General features: G+C 33.0%; 3 protein-coding genes across 3 annotated transcripts; 1 reads left to right on the forward strand and 2 right to left on the reverse strand.

Annotated features, from left to right (window-relative positions):
* Positions 1 to 496: 496 nt before the first annotated feature.
* LOC134827114 (cytochrome P450 9e2-like) lies at positions 497 to 2,495 on the reverse strand. Its single transcript, XM_063839668.1, has 2 exons — positions 2,031 to 2,495; positions 497 to 1,970 (listed from the first exon to the last, which is right to left on the reverse strand). The coding sequence occupies exons 1-2, from the start codon at positions 2,341 to 2,343 to the stop codon at positions 688 to 690; spliced, it is 1,596 nt and encodes a 531-aa protein (XP_063695738.1). The 5' UTR covers positions 2,344 to 2,495; the 3' UTR covers positions 497 to 687.
* A 308-nt stretch (positions 2,496 to 2,803) lies between these two features.
* On the forward strand, positions 2,804 to 5,173 carry LOC134837502 (cytochrome P450 9e2-like). The gene is made up of 2 exons (XM_063852883.1): positions 2,804 to 3,113; positions 3,476 to 5,173. The coding sequence occupies exons 1-2, from the start codon at positions 2,804 to 2,806 to the stop codon at positions 4,753 to 4,755; spliced, it is 1,590 nt and encodes a 529-aa protein (XP_063708953.1). The 3' UTR covers positions 4,756 to 5,173.
* A 4,330-nt stretch (positions 5,174 to 9,503) lies between these two features.
* Positions 9,504 to 15,125, reverse strand: LOC134838357 (uncharacterized). The gene is made up of 11 exons (XM_063853870.1): positions 14,957 to 15,125; positions 14,500 to 14,666; positions 14,110 to 14,438; positions 13,353 to 13,863; positions 12,133 to 13,294; positions 11,494 to 12,079; positions 11,016 to 11,442; positions 10,710 to 10,955; positions 10,410 to 10,653; positions 10,008 to 10,347; positions 9,504 to 9,673 (listed from the first exon to the last, which is right to left on the reverse strand). Exons 1-11 carry the CDS (start codon positions 14,991 to 14,993, stop codon positions 9,529 to 9,531), a joined length of 4,194 nt encoding a protein of 1,397 aa, XP_063709940.1. The 5' UTR covers positions 14,994 to 15,125; the 3' UTR covers positions 9,504 to 9,528.
* Positions 15,126 to 15,127: the final 2 nt, after the last annotated feature.

Below are 15,127 nucleotides of genomic sequence, written 5' to 3' on the forward strand. Positions count from 1 at the left end.
CCCCCTATAATCGTAAACCGTCGAAATTTAACAACCCCCCCTAATTTACGACGTGTTTTTTAACATGACACCCCCCCCTCTCACTGAAAAGGAAATTTTTAGTACCAGTTCAAATTTCAATGAAAGCTCGTAAGAAATTTGAAAAAAAAAACTCAAATTAATGAAAATTTGAAAAAAAAGATTACAAAGTCTGAAATACTTCAAAAATTATTTTAAATAATTCAAAAAGAAAATTTTTTATATCGTGAATATGGCATATTTTTACGACGTCGTACATTTCTGTTTACCCCCCTCCCCCCCTCGTCGAAATCCGTCGTAAATTTGATGGACCCCACCCCCCCTAAACTGCCGACGCTATTAATGGATGACGCCTAATGAACTCTACCCCATTTAAACATCCGACGCCATGAATGGATGACGCCTTAATTAAGCGAATTTTTCTTTATCTTGTGTTATTTTAACGTAAACACTAAACAGTAATATTTAATCAAAAAATGTCAGAAAATGTTTTCATTTTATATTAAATTTTTATTTTTCACCCTGAATTTTTTCGATAAAATCAATGACAAAAATAAATACATAAAAATTTATTTGCCTAATTAATAATTTGTTGGCGTCATTTTCATTTTATCATGAGAACAATAATCAGCAACACATAATTTCTTATTTTTGACAATTTTTTAAAATTTATTTGTTTCGCTTTTCCAATTTCAGCCAGATTCCTTTCTCTGGCCGTTGGGCGAATCCTTTTTCTAGTTGCAAGGGAATTTGTGTTTTTTCGGTAGTTTCAATGGTAAAATTCAGCAATAAGTAGTAGAAAGCACATTTGATTTCCATCAAAGCGAATCTCGATCCAATACAGTTGCGGGGACCAACTCCGAATGGCATGTAGGCACCTTGATTGACATTTGACTTATGTTCATCACTAAAACGTTCAGGGTCGAATTTCTCGGGATTTTTCCAGTATTTTGCATCATAATGGAATCCACCGATGGGTATCCAAGCAACGTGATCCTTTTTCATTGTAAATTCTACGCCTTGATCATTTTTGAGTTTGTAGTCTTTGAGGCAAAGGCGGTCAGTAAGTTCAGCAGGAGCCCACATCCGGAGCGATTCAGTGAGTACCATATCGAGATATTTCATTTTTTGTAAAGCATCGTAAGTTAAACGTTTTCCATTCAAGTCCTCGTTCACTTGGTCAATTTCGGCAATAAGTTTTTCCTGGATATCTTTGTTGATGGCAAGTTCGTAGGCCAAAAATGACATTGCAGTTGATGATGTATCGAAGCCTGCAAGGAAAAAGATGAAACATTGGGCCATAAGTTCGTTATCGGACCATTGACGACGAACAACCACGCGACCTAACTCTGATTCTTCGACAGCAGCAAAGGAATCGTTCGAGTCTTTCGTTTCATTATTGTTTAATTTTAACATGCCTTTCTTCAATTGGAGCATCAAATGAATCAAATCTGGTCTCACAATTCCCTCCTTTTCGCGATAATCCATCGTTTCTGTTACTATACTTTGGAAAAATTTCGTCTTCCATTCCGGAACCAAGCGAATTCCCAAGAATTTCGCTACTTTTGGGAACATGAAGAGAAACATGAATCGCAAAATTGTCCAGAAACTCGAAAAATCCATCAATGTTTTTGCCGAAACGAAAAACTCGTTTTGTTTGTTCTTCAAGGAGTCAACTTCGATCCCAAATGCAGCTGTGGCAATTACATCGTTTGTGAATCTAGAAAACATTTCCTTGAATTCCAAGTGTCGCTCTTCGTCTGTGACATTTTTGAAATATTCCGCAATTTGAGCTCCGATCTCCGATACCAGCTCAAACATTTGGCGCATTTTGCTGCCCGTGAATATTGGACTCAATGTCGCTCGCATTTCGCGCCATTTCTGACCTTTCAAGTTGACCAAACTATTTCCGAATAACGGTTCTTTTTTCTCATCCAGAACAGAACGATGATCTAGCAACAATGAAATATCGACTCAAATCAAGTTGTAATTCGTTCACAAGATAAACTTACCACCAAAATGATCGAAATCTTTAACAGTAATTTGTTTCACAATTTCTGGGTCTCGAATCATAAAAATAGGCTGTTTCATGTCGAATAAACCGACAATCGAGGCATCCGGATAAGCATTGTAGGCGTTTAGAATTGTTTCTCGCAATGTAGTTTTGCGAAAAAAAAGTCGCCAATTTGAACCCAAAATGGGAGCCGGTTTGATGAATTTTATCCCAAGATTTTCAAATAAATCGTAGCCTTCGTAAATCCAACGATAAATTTTATTGCCCAACCAAACAATGGCAACGACAATTATGCCAGTAGTGACAACCATTTTTCTTTAAAATTAGAATCGATATTTAATTTTTGACCTTTTCCAGTGTCACTTATTTGCTTATTATATACGATGCGTGACCGGTTATTTTTTTTTATCAATAACACGATAAGGTATCAATTTGATATCGAATCAGTAACAAAAAAAGACTTCACGCGTCGCAGGTTGGAATAATACTGAACAAAAGTACAGTTTTTAGACCAGAATGAATTCTGAATATGATGAAATACATACGAAACCATATGTGATTTTATTTATTAAGTCATTCTCAAGGTCGCGTTTGTTGATAATTTTATTGAGACGCAGAATTTATTCATTATCTCCGCACCAAATCATCTGTTTGGTCGATTAAGAGTTCATTTTGTGAGTCATACCGCTTTATTTATTTACTGTTTGATAAAAACAATAAAGTCGATGTCTGATAAAAAAAATCGCATTTATGAATTAAACCTCAAGCAAAATGGTTGTTACTGCTTTTCTAGTCGTTTTTGCGACTTTTCTGGCTTTTGAATACTACAAATGGCTTTGGACTGGCTATGATTTGTTCGAAAAGCAAGGAATAGTTTACGTGAAACCATATCCCATCATGGGTTCCTTATGGCAATTGTTGAAACCGACAGCAACAGTGCGGGATTTCCTGATCGACGTCTATAACAAATATCCTACTGCCACAATTGTTGGAATTTTTGATCAAAGTCGGGTCACTTACATGTTGAGAAATCCGGAATTGGCGAAAAAACTTGCTATTAAGGATTTTGATTATTTCACAGGTAAAGTGTATAACTAAAATAACGAAAGAATACAACAATTTGACTTTTTTTCATGATAACGGGAGAAGAAAAAATATTATTTTATTCAAAAAGTTTTTTCATACCTATTTTTTAACGCTTTTGACCGTTAATCGATTATTCCTTTCATTAAATAAATTTTTGTTTTCGTTATTAAAAAAAAATATTTGGGTCAAAAACTAAGTAAATGTATCTAAAATCGGACAAAAAAATTTTTGATTCAATTTAAGTCACGTGATTTAAAAAAATTAAAATTCAAGAAAGAAAAAAATTTTTAAAAATAGTTCAGTTAATTTTTCAAATAATTAATTTATGTCGCCAAATTCATAAATTTTTATTTTTAGATCATCGACAAGTGATAACTGAAGATAAGGAACCGCTAATCTCGCAAAATCTTGTCAATCTCAAAGGTCAAAAGTGGAAGGATATGCGAGCAACACTGAGTCCCATTTTCACAGGAAGTAAAATGCGCTTTATGTTTGAACTTGTGTCGGAAATTGGTGCACAAATGGCTGAGTATTTCAAGCAAGTTTCGAAAAATGAGAGAACAGTTGAGTTCAAAGAAACTTTTTCCCGCTTTACCACAGATGTAATTGCGTCAACGTCTTTCGGGATCAAAGTTAACTCTCTGAAAGAGAAGAAAAATGATTTTTATGTAACAGCAGACACCATGACGAATGTTAAGGGATTCATGACAGGCATTCGATTGATGATTCTTTTCTTGCTGCCGAAGCTCGGTAAGTTTTTAGGACTCCGAGTGATTGCAGAAAAGACGACGAATTTTTTTGTCCGTATTATTACGCACACGATGAATGTACGACAAACCTTAGGAATTGTTCGTCCCGATTTGATCCACTTGTTGTTGCAATTGAAAAAGGGAATGCTCAAAAATGATGAAATCAAAGAAAAACTTGATGAAGAAGATTCCTTTGCTGCTGTCGAGGAATCCGAAGTTGGTCGTGTTGTCGTCCGTCGTCAATGGAGTGAAAATGAACTGATGGCTCAATGTTTGATTTTTTTCCTCGCTGGATACGATACGAGCTCCTCAGTGATGTCGATGCTTGCTTATGAACTGGCAACAAACAAAGACGTTCAGCAGAAACTTATTGCAGAAATTAATGACGTTCATGAAACGTTGGCGGGAAGTAAATTAACCTACGATGTCTTGCAAAAGATGAAATATCTTGACATGGTGATTGCGGAAGGTCTTCGAAAATGGCCTCCAGCAGAGCTGACAGATCGAGTTTGTACCAAAGATTACAAGCTACATAACGACGATGGTAGAGAGTTTATCATCAAACGCGGACAAAATGTATGGATTCCTATTATTGCATATCAAATGGACCCTTCGTGTTATCCTGATCCCGAAAAATTCAATCCCGAACGATTTAATGAGGAAAATAAGCAAAAATTAGATCCATCGATGTATATGCCATTTGGTATTGGACCCCGAAATTGCATTGGATCACGTTTTGCCTTGATGCAGATGAAAGTGGCCTTTTATTATCTTTTGTTAAATTTCACATTAGAAGTTTGCGAAAAGACTCAAGTCCCCTTGAAGCTAATTAAAGGGACACGTACTCAACCAGAAAAGGGAATTTGGCTGGAATTGTGTCCTAAATAATATTTTCCAGTCCATTTTATGCAGTATGCTCCTTTTTCATAGTAATTTATCACTGACTTTCCATTTGTAAGGAAACAAGTTTTTCTGACTTTTGTGGTTTTGTAAAACATGCATGTTACTTTTAAATTAAATTGTATTTTTAGAATTCTATTAGAAAGATAAACATTTTAGTTTGTCTACCTGGTATTTCTAAAGGCACAATAATTGCGCTGGGCGTCTCTGTTCAAAATTTATTTTTTTGCATGCATATGGTTATTTGTTATAAAAAAAAATTATGCATGACAAACATCAAATTAACTCTGATTCCATTGTCTCCTAAGTTGACAGACTTTTAAAGTGTGAATGTTAAAATTATTTTAATGAAAAAATGAAAAAAAAAAACAGTTCGAGAAATTTTTGCGTGACAACAAAATTTGTGCAACCTAACAATCCACAAGGAGTTAAATCGTTTGTTTGTTGAAAACATATAAAAAGTTCAAAAAGACGTTATTTGCATGGAAAAATAAAAATTTTGTATAAAAAACGAAATATTTTCAATTTTTTGTGTTCCTTAAAACAAACAACATCGAGGTAAAACTATTTAACTTTATTTCATTTTTTATTCATTTTCTTTTGAATTTTAGTCCATTTTTTGTTTCTATTATGACACAGGTTTTATGTCTTTTTAAGCAAAATAAATTCACTTGCTATAAGAAAATATTTAAAGTACGTTTAAAATACTTAATTGGCGGTGATGCATTCAGTGGACTTTTTCAGTGGTGGAAATAACGGCCTCGTTCTCGGAAAATTAAAAAAATAAAATAATCTCTAAGTAAAATTGTCAACTTTAATTTTTTAAAATTTCAACATTTTAGGGTGAAAAATTTACATCTGAGTTTTGCGAAATGAATTTGGTATGGAACTGCATACTTTTTCCATCCCTGGATAATATACATAATACCAAAATTTTGAGGAAACCGAAAAAAATGTCATGCACGAACATATTTTTCGTGTTGATGTCGTTTCCGAGTCAGCAAGTGAATAGTCAGGTAAGTATTTATATCAATTAACATAAAATGCCAATTTTAGTGGAATTTTACATGTTTTTTGTCGTTTTATGAACGAAATGACAGAAAAAATGGATACAAAGAGGAATAATAACCTGCTGTGTGTTTCTTTTACGGAAAAAATATTCTTAAGTTTCGCAGTTTTTATATTGAAATAATAAGACTACTTTTTCAAGCTTTTTTCTTTTAAAAGAATTTCTTTTTTTTTCAACAGACCATTGATCAATTTACAACGAAAATCTAAATTAAATACAATGTCCTAATAACGGCTGCCAAATAGTTATTGATTAGGTAGAAAGACGATTAAATTTCATTTTCCAATGTTTTATCGCAAAATTTTTACCACCAATAAATAATGCTCAAAAGTTTTGAAAGCATAATTAAAACTTGTTGCAAATATTTTGATACTAAAAAATTGTTTAAAATTAAGAAATTAGAAATATTGTTCTTTTTTCAGTTCAAATAACGTTCAATGAAATAATTACAGAAATATTTTTTTAAGCCAGTTAGGTGGTTAACGATATTAATTCGTCATAAAATAAAATTTCCCTTTCGATATTCGAATCAAATGCATCGAGAGACTCACATTTCAATAAATAATTTACACAAAAATTGATTAAAATTAGCTTAGGACGATGTCATGCATCATTGACATACCGCTGCTGTCTGTATTTATTTATTTTTCCTAAAAACCTGACCTGTTTCGTAAATTTGTGGTCAAAACACACATCACGCCAATAACTTCATTTATCATTTTTGATGTGGCACGACGTAAAAAAAACACGATAAAAATAATAGTAGAAAGTTTGTTAGAATTTTTTTTCTTTTTTTTTTATGTCGATTCGTATCAGAAATTCAGAACCTTCGGTCTATTTATGGATATTGAACTGAAAATCGATGTAATCATTTCGTAGTCGATTATTTGAATGACTTTTAATTGTGTACAAAACATTTATTTAGCAAACATGAGAAATTGATTTTTAAGGAGTGGCTCAGTGTTTAGAATAGGAAAAGTAAGGAAATTACGTCATAAACCTTGAAAAGGTTTTTTTTCAACTTACCTTTGAAGTTTTTTCTTAAATATCATAAAATTTACAAGTTTTTGGTTACTCCAAGTTACAATTTGCATAAATATTTCAAACACTTTTCTGTATATTGATTAAAATTTGCATTTGCTTTTCATCGATACATCAACAGTGAAACAATTTTCCATTCACTTTATAAGACACCATCAGGTAATATAAGTAACAATATTGATTTTACACATTTTCATTGCTTGCATTGTTGTTCACGTGTAGACGACTTTTTTATGGGCCTTGTCTCTTTTTTTTTCTTTATGTAATACTATTGAATGTCTTCATGTTATAAAGTTATTCTTGTTTTGTTGTTGTTGTTGTTGTGTTTGTAGAAATCTAGTAAAAAATTGAGAAAAAAATGTTTACTCATTCATAATTTTGATATCATTTCTTTTTATGTTGGTTTAACACGCGCGCCAAAATTTTCCCCAGAACAGAAATGAATTTGAATATTGATCCGCCTCTTGATTGCTTAAAAGTAGTGTGAGAAGCCAAAAAATATTTGACACAGTTTTCGTGTTTTTTTATTGTTTTATTAATAGAACACGGCGAAAAATTGCAAAATAATTATTCTTCAAGAAGAAACTCACGAAAAAAATCGCTTAAATTTTTGTGTGTTTTCTGGGTATGAAAAGGTCATAACCTCTTTGAGTGAGCCAATAACGGAAAATAATAGCAGCAAAGAATATTCATAAGCGACGTGGAGTAAAGTACAAAAAAAAATTGTTGTAGAATCCATTCATATATATAACATCAGACACAAATATAACAAGCATTCACGACACAAAGCCCACTGCGATGTTTAAGGGTATTAAAATTAATTCTAGAACAAGAGTTGAGGAGACTCACATACGTGAAATGTGTGTAGTTTAATGAATGGCAAAAGGGTATGAGGAAATCAATTTTACATATAATAGCTTCATAAGTGGTCTCTTTATGTACAACAGATATATAGGACACAAACAATTTAATAGTATAGTAAGTCGATTGTTAGTTGTAAAATATTGTTGCTGGGATCCTACGTTTTACGATTTTGATTACAGTTCCGGTTGAAAAGTCTTTGGGCTATGATGCAATTTGACCTACAGAACTTCACAAAGCATGACGGTTTGCGTCAATGCTCGTTAACCATCTCAATCACAGTTATTGATGAAAATTTTCCATTAAAAAATGAATGGACTAGGAAATTTGTAGACACAATAGCAATTTAAAGCGCTATATGTGGCTTAACAGAGGAGGAGAAAATTGACTGGCAATGTTACAATTATATGTCTTTAGACAATTTTGTGTTAAATGTTGATTCTGAGAACCAATTTTTCTTTTTATAGAATTAAATTTAGGCCGCTCCAATTTTTTTTTTGAAGCTTTTGTCCCAAAAAAAATTGTGTTTAAATAAAGTAACTTTTATGTCAATTTTTGACTAAATAATTCCTGTCAAGGTCAGTAATTTCGGAAAATAGTTTAAATGAAGGAAACTCATGTTAAAATATTATTTTTATTAAAAAAAAGGATAAAAATGTTAACTTTTCAAAAATCATTTAATTAAATCTTGAAAATTATGAAAAAGGTTAAAAAATATAATTTTTCATGAAATTTTCAACCTTTTTTTTCTGCTTTTTCAAATGGAAGTAAAAAGTTATTTTTAAAAATCTAGCGGTCTTATCAAAGAAAATGTATTTGTAACACTTCAAATCCTCATATTTGATTACTTTTTCAAGGATTTTCAAAAGAAAAAACATTTTGTCGGCAGTAAAACTTTTACAACACTTTCACGGTCATCACTCATTTTCTTTGTTTTAAAACATTTTAAACTCTTCCTTTTATCGTTATTTAATGATTCTTTTGATAAATTATTATCTTTTTTCACTATGAAATTGTCTTTAATTTTCCGATCAATTAAATTCTTTCATTTCTTCATCTTCTTCTGACTTTTGTTTTCTACCCTTTTTCACCTTTTTACTTCGCGGTTTGTACATTTCTATGCTAAAAATGGGAATCGGCCTCTTTTTAAAGGAATCAAATTGGTATTTCCCAAACCATACCAACTACAACAACAACAACTCGCGTGAAACAAGAAAAAACGACGAAGCGAATGTCGTAATAATAAAGTGTGCCTCCAATAGTTGTAATAACAATAAAATTTTATGGAAAGTGGATGAAACAAGTAGGAGATGATTGTTATAATTTTTCGGTTTCGTGTCTTTCTTAATATTTTTTTTTCTTACACGATAATTTTCTTTTTCTTTATATATTTGTTTTGTCTCTCAATAAATCGAGTGCGCACTTTTATTTTTGGTGTTATCACGTCTAAGCTTCAATATAAACTAAAAAAGGAAAAACTTTGTGATTCATTTTCACATAGAGAAAAACTGTATCGAGTGCCTGTGTTCGTGGATACAATGTAAGTTTCGTGCTTATCGGTGCATGCGGCGGCGAGAATGGATGGAAACACTTGGAAAATGAAATTTCGTATTGTTATCAGCTGCATACCTAGTAGCTATACAAACATAGCACATTGTTACAAAGAGCAAGCGAGTCTCGTGAGAATATATCGTTAGCTAAGAGGTCGTTCACACGAAATACTAGGCGTCTCCTCCATTCATGAAAAACAGGCAATTTTGCAATGAAAGTTTTATTTTGTATGTTTCGCTTTAGTGATTGTGCGTTATTTCACACAAACCACACATTTTCATTCGCCTTACTATGCTAACTTTAATGGATACAATGTTTTTCAAGTCATATTGCACCACTACATCCCCCTCCAACACCAAAAGGGACTCATCGTTGATGTAAATACTAAAAATAAATTAAATTTTACTCTTAATTTCATTATTACACAGCTTTAAATGAAACTCAATAATTTTATATGATTTTTTGTTTTAAACCGAGTTGGGACTTGAAAACAAGTCGTTATTAAAAATAAATTTTTGATCTCGATTTGAACATATCTATTTAAAAAAAATCATTCTATGAAAAATGCTCATAATTTTATGATTCAAAAAAAAAAAGAGAACTTATTTTGAAAAATTCTTTTGAGCAAATTTTATTAATTATTCTTAAGAATTTTTCCCCATTTAGTTAGTTTTCGATAAAATTATTGAGTTACAATAAAAATTAAAAAATATCTTACCGATAATCATAAAATTTATCGTCTTTCGGGTACTGATAGTGTGCTGTCTTGGTCAATCTAACCTCTTCTTCTCCATTGTCTCGCTTGATCGATATCAAAGGTTCTTCATTTCCACTGGGTATAATTATTTCGTCTCCACTTATAAGGATTTTAATGTAATCGAATGCTTGGACGTCATTATCTTTGTATGCAACAAACACTCCGAACTTGGAGTTAACGGAACAATCGGCGGCAATCAACGTTTCATTGTTAGAAGTGAAATTAGCAATGTTATTAAAATCTAGACGTCCATAATTGTTGCGGAATGTGTTCATATCAGCACCTACTAAGCTGCAAACACCTAAAATTAAAATTAGATCTTGTAAAATCAGAATCTTAAATATGGTTGAAAATTCAAATTACTTGTGAATCCATAAGAAACACTCAATCTGTCTCGTCCTTCATATTTCCAGTCGACACCAAAATTGATTGGAAACTTGAATGATACGCCATTTAAGGTGACGTAAGAGGGCTCTTCTTTACTTTTACCGCGACGAACATTTAATTTTACACTATCAGTCAAATTTAAGCGATCTATCTGCCCTGGTAACGAAGCGCAGAGGAAATGATCGACACGATTGGCGATGTTATGGAACCATTTTGGCATCTAAGAGGAATTTTATAAAGTGAATTTTGTTTTTTAGCCAGTTTTTTAGAACTCACCTGTGTAAATCTAATTTTTGTGTCGAAATATCCAATGCTTGTGAAATATTGATACAATTCTTTGGGACATTTTTGATTGAAAATCGGCGGTGTAAATTTCACAATGCCCTTTGGACACTTGATGTTGTCAGCGATTGCCTTAAATTCAGTTTCGACATCCTCAGACACTCCAATGTTGATGTCAAAATCAATATGGGACTTGTCAGGACAGTTATCGGCGGTTGTTAGATTCCCAAATGCAATATTCTGGTAATAATATGTTGGTTAGAAACTTTGCTAAAAAATAATAAAAAAATATTTACTCACACTACTGATTATAAAAGGTGATTTTAGGAACACAAAAGGCTCAACATTACTCTTGACACATAATTTCCATTTAGTTCCTCCAAGTTCTTTGCGTTCCAAAGAGAAAACAATTTTCTTTGAGTCACTATTCTTGAAAGTCGACACTTGTGATTGGAATTTCCACCGATGTGCAACAATTGGGTCATTTCTGGCGGTTTTGTGATTCAAGTACAAATCGAAATTGTAGATTTTTTCTTCGCGCTGAAGTGCTTCAGCACTAAAGTCATCCAAATTCCATCGAATAATGCCATCAATTATGGTTGGTTCCTCGTTATTGCCCAAAAAGGTAAAATATTTGTTCTGTCCAATCTGAATCGAGTTCAATTGTAAAAGTCCGAAAAAGTCCATCATCTTGTAAATTGGCGAAAATGATGATTTCTCTAAAATTCTGTTAAAAAAATAAACATTTATAATTTTCAATTAAAAATATCGATTTTACTTGGCATTTGCGATGATATCCTTTTCCCACATAAACTCCAGATTCTCTTTAGCGTAGTCTTGTTGCATGGCCATGGTAAAATTGACTCCCAAGTCATCCAAAAAATAATCCAGTGACTTTATTTTCTCCTCAATTCCAGTTTCAGCGATTGGATATTCATTCGAAGGTTCATTCCGAATGCGAGACTTGAATGATACGCCAGTCGTCAATTTGGGTGGTCGATAAAATGAAAAACTTATAGAATTATTTTCCAAATGGAGGCCAATTTCGTTCACAAGTGGTGCGTAAAGTAAGAGACTTTGCTCTCGAATTGTGGCATATTCCAAATCTTGTATGGGATTGTAACTGCGGATTTTTGTAACGGAATAGGAATTGTACTGCAACTCGATTTGCGAGGTTCTGGTGAGTTTTTGCATATTTTGCGTTGTATTTCCTCGCAATGAACTGACAATTGTGTTTTCAATTAGGATGTCAGCTGGAGTTCCAATCATCGTCGGCACCAAATATTGAATGTGGAATGGCCGCATGACATTTTGCAAATTGATGTGACTGTCGGTTTTGATCAGTGATTGAATTCGATCGATCACTAAAACGAAAGTTTTGATTATTAATAGCTGAAAATTCTTAAAAAGGACTTACGGTCTCCGTTGGTAAGACTTTCAAAGCTCGTTTGGTTCAAATAATAGGAAAGCACAGATTTTCCTTCGACTTGGATGACAATTTCAAGATGTAACGGCGTATTTGAGACTGTTGGTAATTTCATTGAGCCCAAAATCTCTTTGAGTTTTTCATTTTTGAAATTTTTAGAACTCATCAAGCGCTCGATAATGGCATCCGTTAAGCCCCGAGCTTTCACATAGACACCCATTTGACTGGTAAACCTTCCAAGGGCTTCCGTATCAAATTTGAAATATCCCATCATCGGTAAATTTGTCTTGTCATCGCCGATCAACATAGCTTGCAACATTGCTCCGATGTGGAATTTACGATCGCGATAATCAAATACATAGTTCCCGGACACCCAATATCGGTTCAGCGGCTTTTTTGGTAAACTTCGAATCATGTAGGAGAGATATCGCTGAATCGTTTTGTAACAAGAGTATGTCGTTTCAGATAAACTCAGGACAGTGGTTCGATAGAAATTGATCATATGCGGACAATTTTCCGTACTGATAACGTCATAAAGTGCTAACAAACGTCCAGGAGATGGATTCGACACAAGCAGCATGACAAAAGCTTGAATTCTCAGTTGCAAAGGTTGCGTCTTGTCTTTGTAGATAGGCCAATAAGTCTCAAAGACCTTATCGGGACGCAAATATGCCGTAGAAAATGTCGCCCAAATGGACAAAAATCGAATGTCGGTCGTTTGTTTGTAATTTCCTTTGATAATTGGCTCCAGATAGTCTGCGATATTGCGAAGTTGCAAATTTCCCATGCCCTGCAGGTACAAAAGTTGCTCCTCAAAATCAAAACTATTCAGAAACAAGTCGAAATATTTCTTGCAATAACTATCAAACTCATCCGTTGACATTTTACCAGCAACGAATGTTTTGTAAATCATGATCGAGTACGAGAGAATGGCAGATTGACGGACGTCTGGTCGATCTGGTCCTTGCGAAAGAAAAACTTCGCATTCCTTAATGAGCTCTGTCGAGTATTCCGCAATGTTGAAGGGCAAAACGAGAAGTAGCTCAACAGCAGTGGTTGGTTTCACCATTTTATTTATCACCATATCACGAGTGAATAATATTGTTGCTTTTGTTCCACATCGCGGAATCATTTCGATGAAGAGATTTCTTGCCTAAAATAAGTTTGGAAATTTTAAAATCAAAAATTCATATTATATCAAAGCTTTTTACCGTTTCTTGCAGATACGATGTGCCAATATCGATTTCCTGATACAATCGCTTCAAAGCAGACAGCTCCATTGTGCCCATTAATCGAATCAACTCGCTTGCTTTTTCATTGTAAGGACTTTCAAAGTTGATATTTTCAAATGTTTCTAGATTTTCAGCCAGTTTCATTAGTAGTTTGAAACATTTCGACACTAGTTGATCGCTATTTTTGGCACTTCGGCCTCCTGTAGCTTCTTCTAGGGGACTTACGAATGTCAACGATTGTGGAATTAAATCAGCAGCAAGTTCTTTATTGACGTTTGATTCAGTTTGGTTCATCAAAACGATTGTGATACTGTTGATCAGGAATTGTGGGTAATAAGCTTCAAAGGTTTGTACATTAGTACGCATCATGGCCTCAATCATCGTAAGGAGATATCTATTATTTTTTACTCGTTTTAGATTGTAGTTGGCAATGCGAGAGGAAACAGTTTGCTCTTGCATATTTGGTTGACAAACGTTGAGCGGAACATTACTGGAAGCAAAGAGAAAATTTTGATTTAATAAAAAAATCTTTAGAACGCTTTTTAAATTTCTTCTCAATATTTTAACCAATTTGAATTTGATTTTTTTTTAATTTGAAATATTTTGAAATGATTTTTAAAATAACAAATTTAAATTAAATTAAATTAAATATACATAGTATGAAAATATTTCAAAACCATTTTTTCAATTTTTTTTTTTTAAACATATGAAAATAAATCTGAGATAAAAATTTTACCTTCGAATTTTGTAAATAGCTGCAACATAAGTACATTTATCCATGTCATAAGTTTTGGAGACTTTTAAATTCTCGTCAGCCTCAACGACGTAATACTCCACGGGACAAAGACCGTACAATCCAATTTCGTCAGACACAAATGCACCTGCATTGTTTCCCTGTACTTGAAACAACGAGGCAACGGCTCTCTTGATGTTTGCCGACCAAATTTGCTCCGTGACATTGAGATACACCTCCCTTACACTTCCATTCACGTAATTTACCATAAACGGCTCGAATAAAATGTCAACTTCAAGATCACTTGGGTACGAACCTTCGTCAAGGATGATCTACAGAAGGCATTGAAAGTACGTCTGTTCTAGAAAAAACACTGAATTTGTGTTTTCTTACCTTTAAAACCAAAGTTTGAGTGTCAATGCGATCCACTTCCAGCAAACCCTGTAAATTCCACTGTGGATTTTGCTGACTATGCAAGTCAGGTACCAATGTCAAGAACGACTTAAGATAGTAACTGTATTTGCCATTCTCCGGAAACAAATCAAATGACGACGAAACGGCTAATACCAAGAAAATAAATAAAATTAATCATGTGGGAAACATGTTTATAAACAAAACACTAAAAAGAAGATTGATTGAGCAATAAACACTTCTTCATTTATTAATCATCAAAAAATGAAGTCAAAGTTCACAATAATTTCACATTCATGAATTATATTATCATTACTTTGGTTGTCAAAAATTCTTATCACACACTTTACTGAATGATTTTTTCAGTTGAACTTGGAATATTTTTACTTAAATCCTTTTTTCTTTTTTATTAGATTTTTAACACTTTCACGGCACTTACAGAAATACAAAAATAAAAACAGGATAAAAATCTTCATTTTGGTGAAATTTTCAGATACTGGAACATAGTAGGAAGTATCACACCAAATTTTAACAATATTTTCAATTTGTTCCAAAATTATTTTTTTAGACAACTGATAAGAGTGCGCGTTTGAATTTTTGCTACTGTTCG

Source organism: Culicoides brevitarsis, chromosome 1 (genome assembly GCF_036172545.1).
Source record: "Culicoides brevitarsis isolate CSIRO-B50_1 chromosome 1, AGI_CSIRO_Cbre_v1, whole genome shotgun sequence".
NCBI classification, from domain to species: domain Eukaryota; kingdom Metazoa; phylum Arthropoda; class Insecta; order Diptera; family Ceratopogonidae; genus Culicoides; species Culicoides brevitarsis.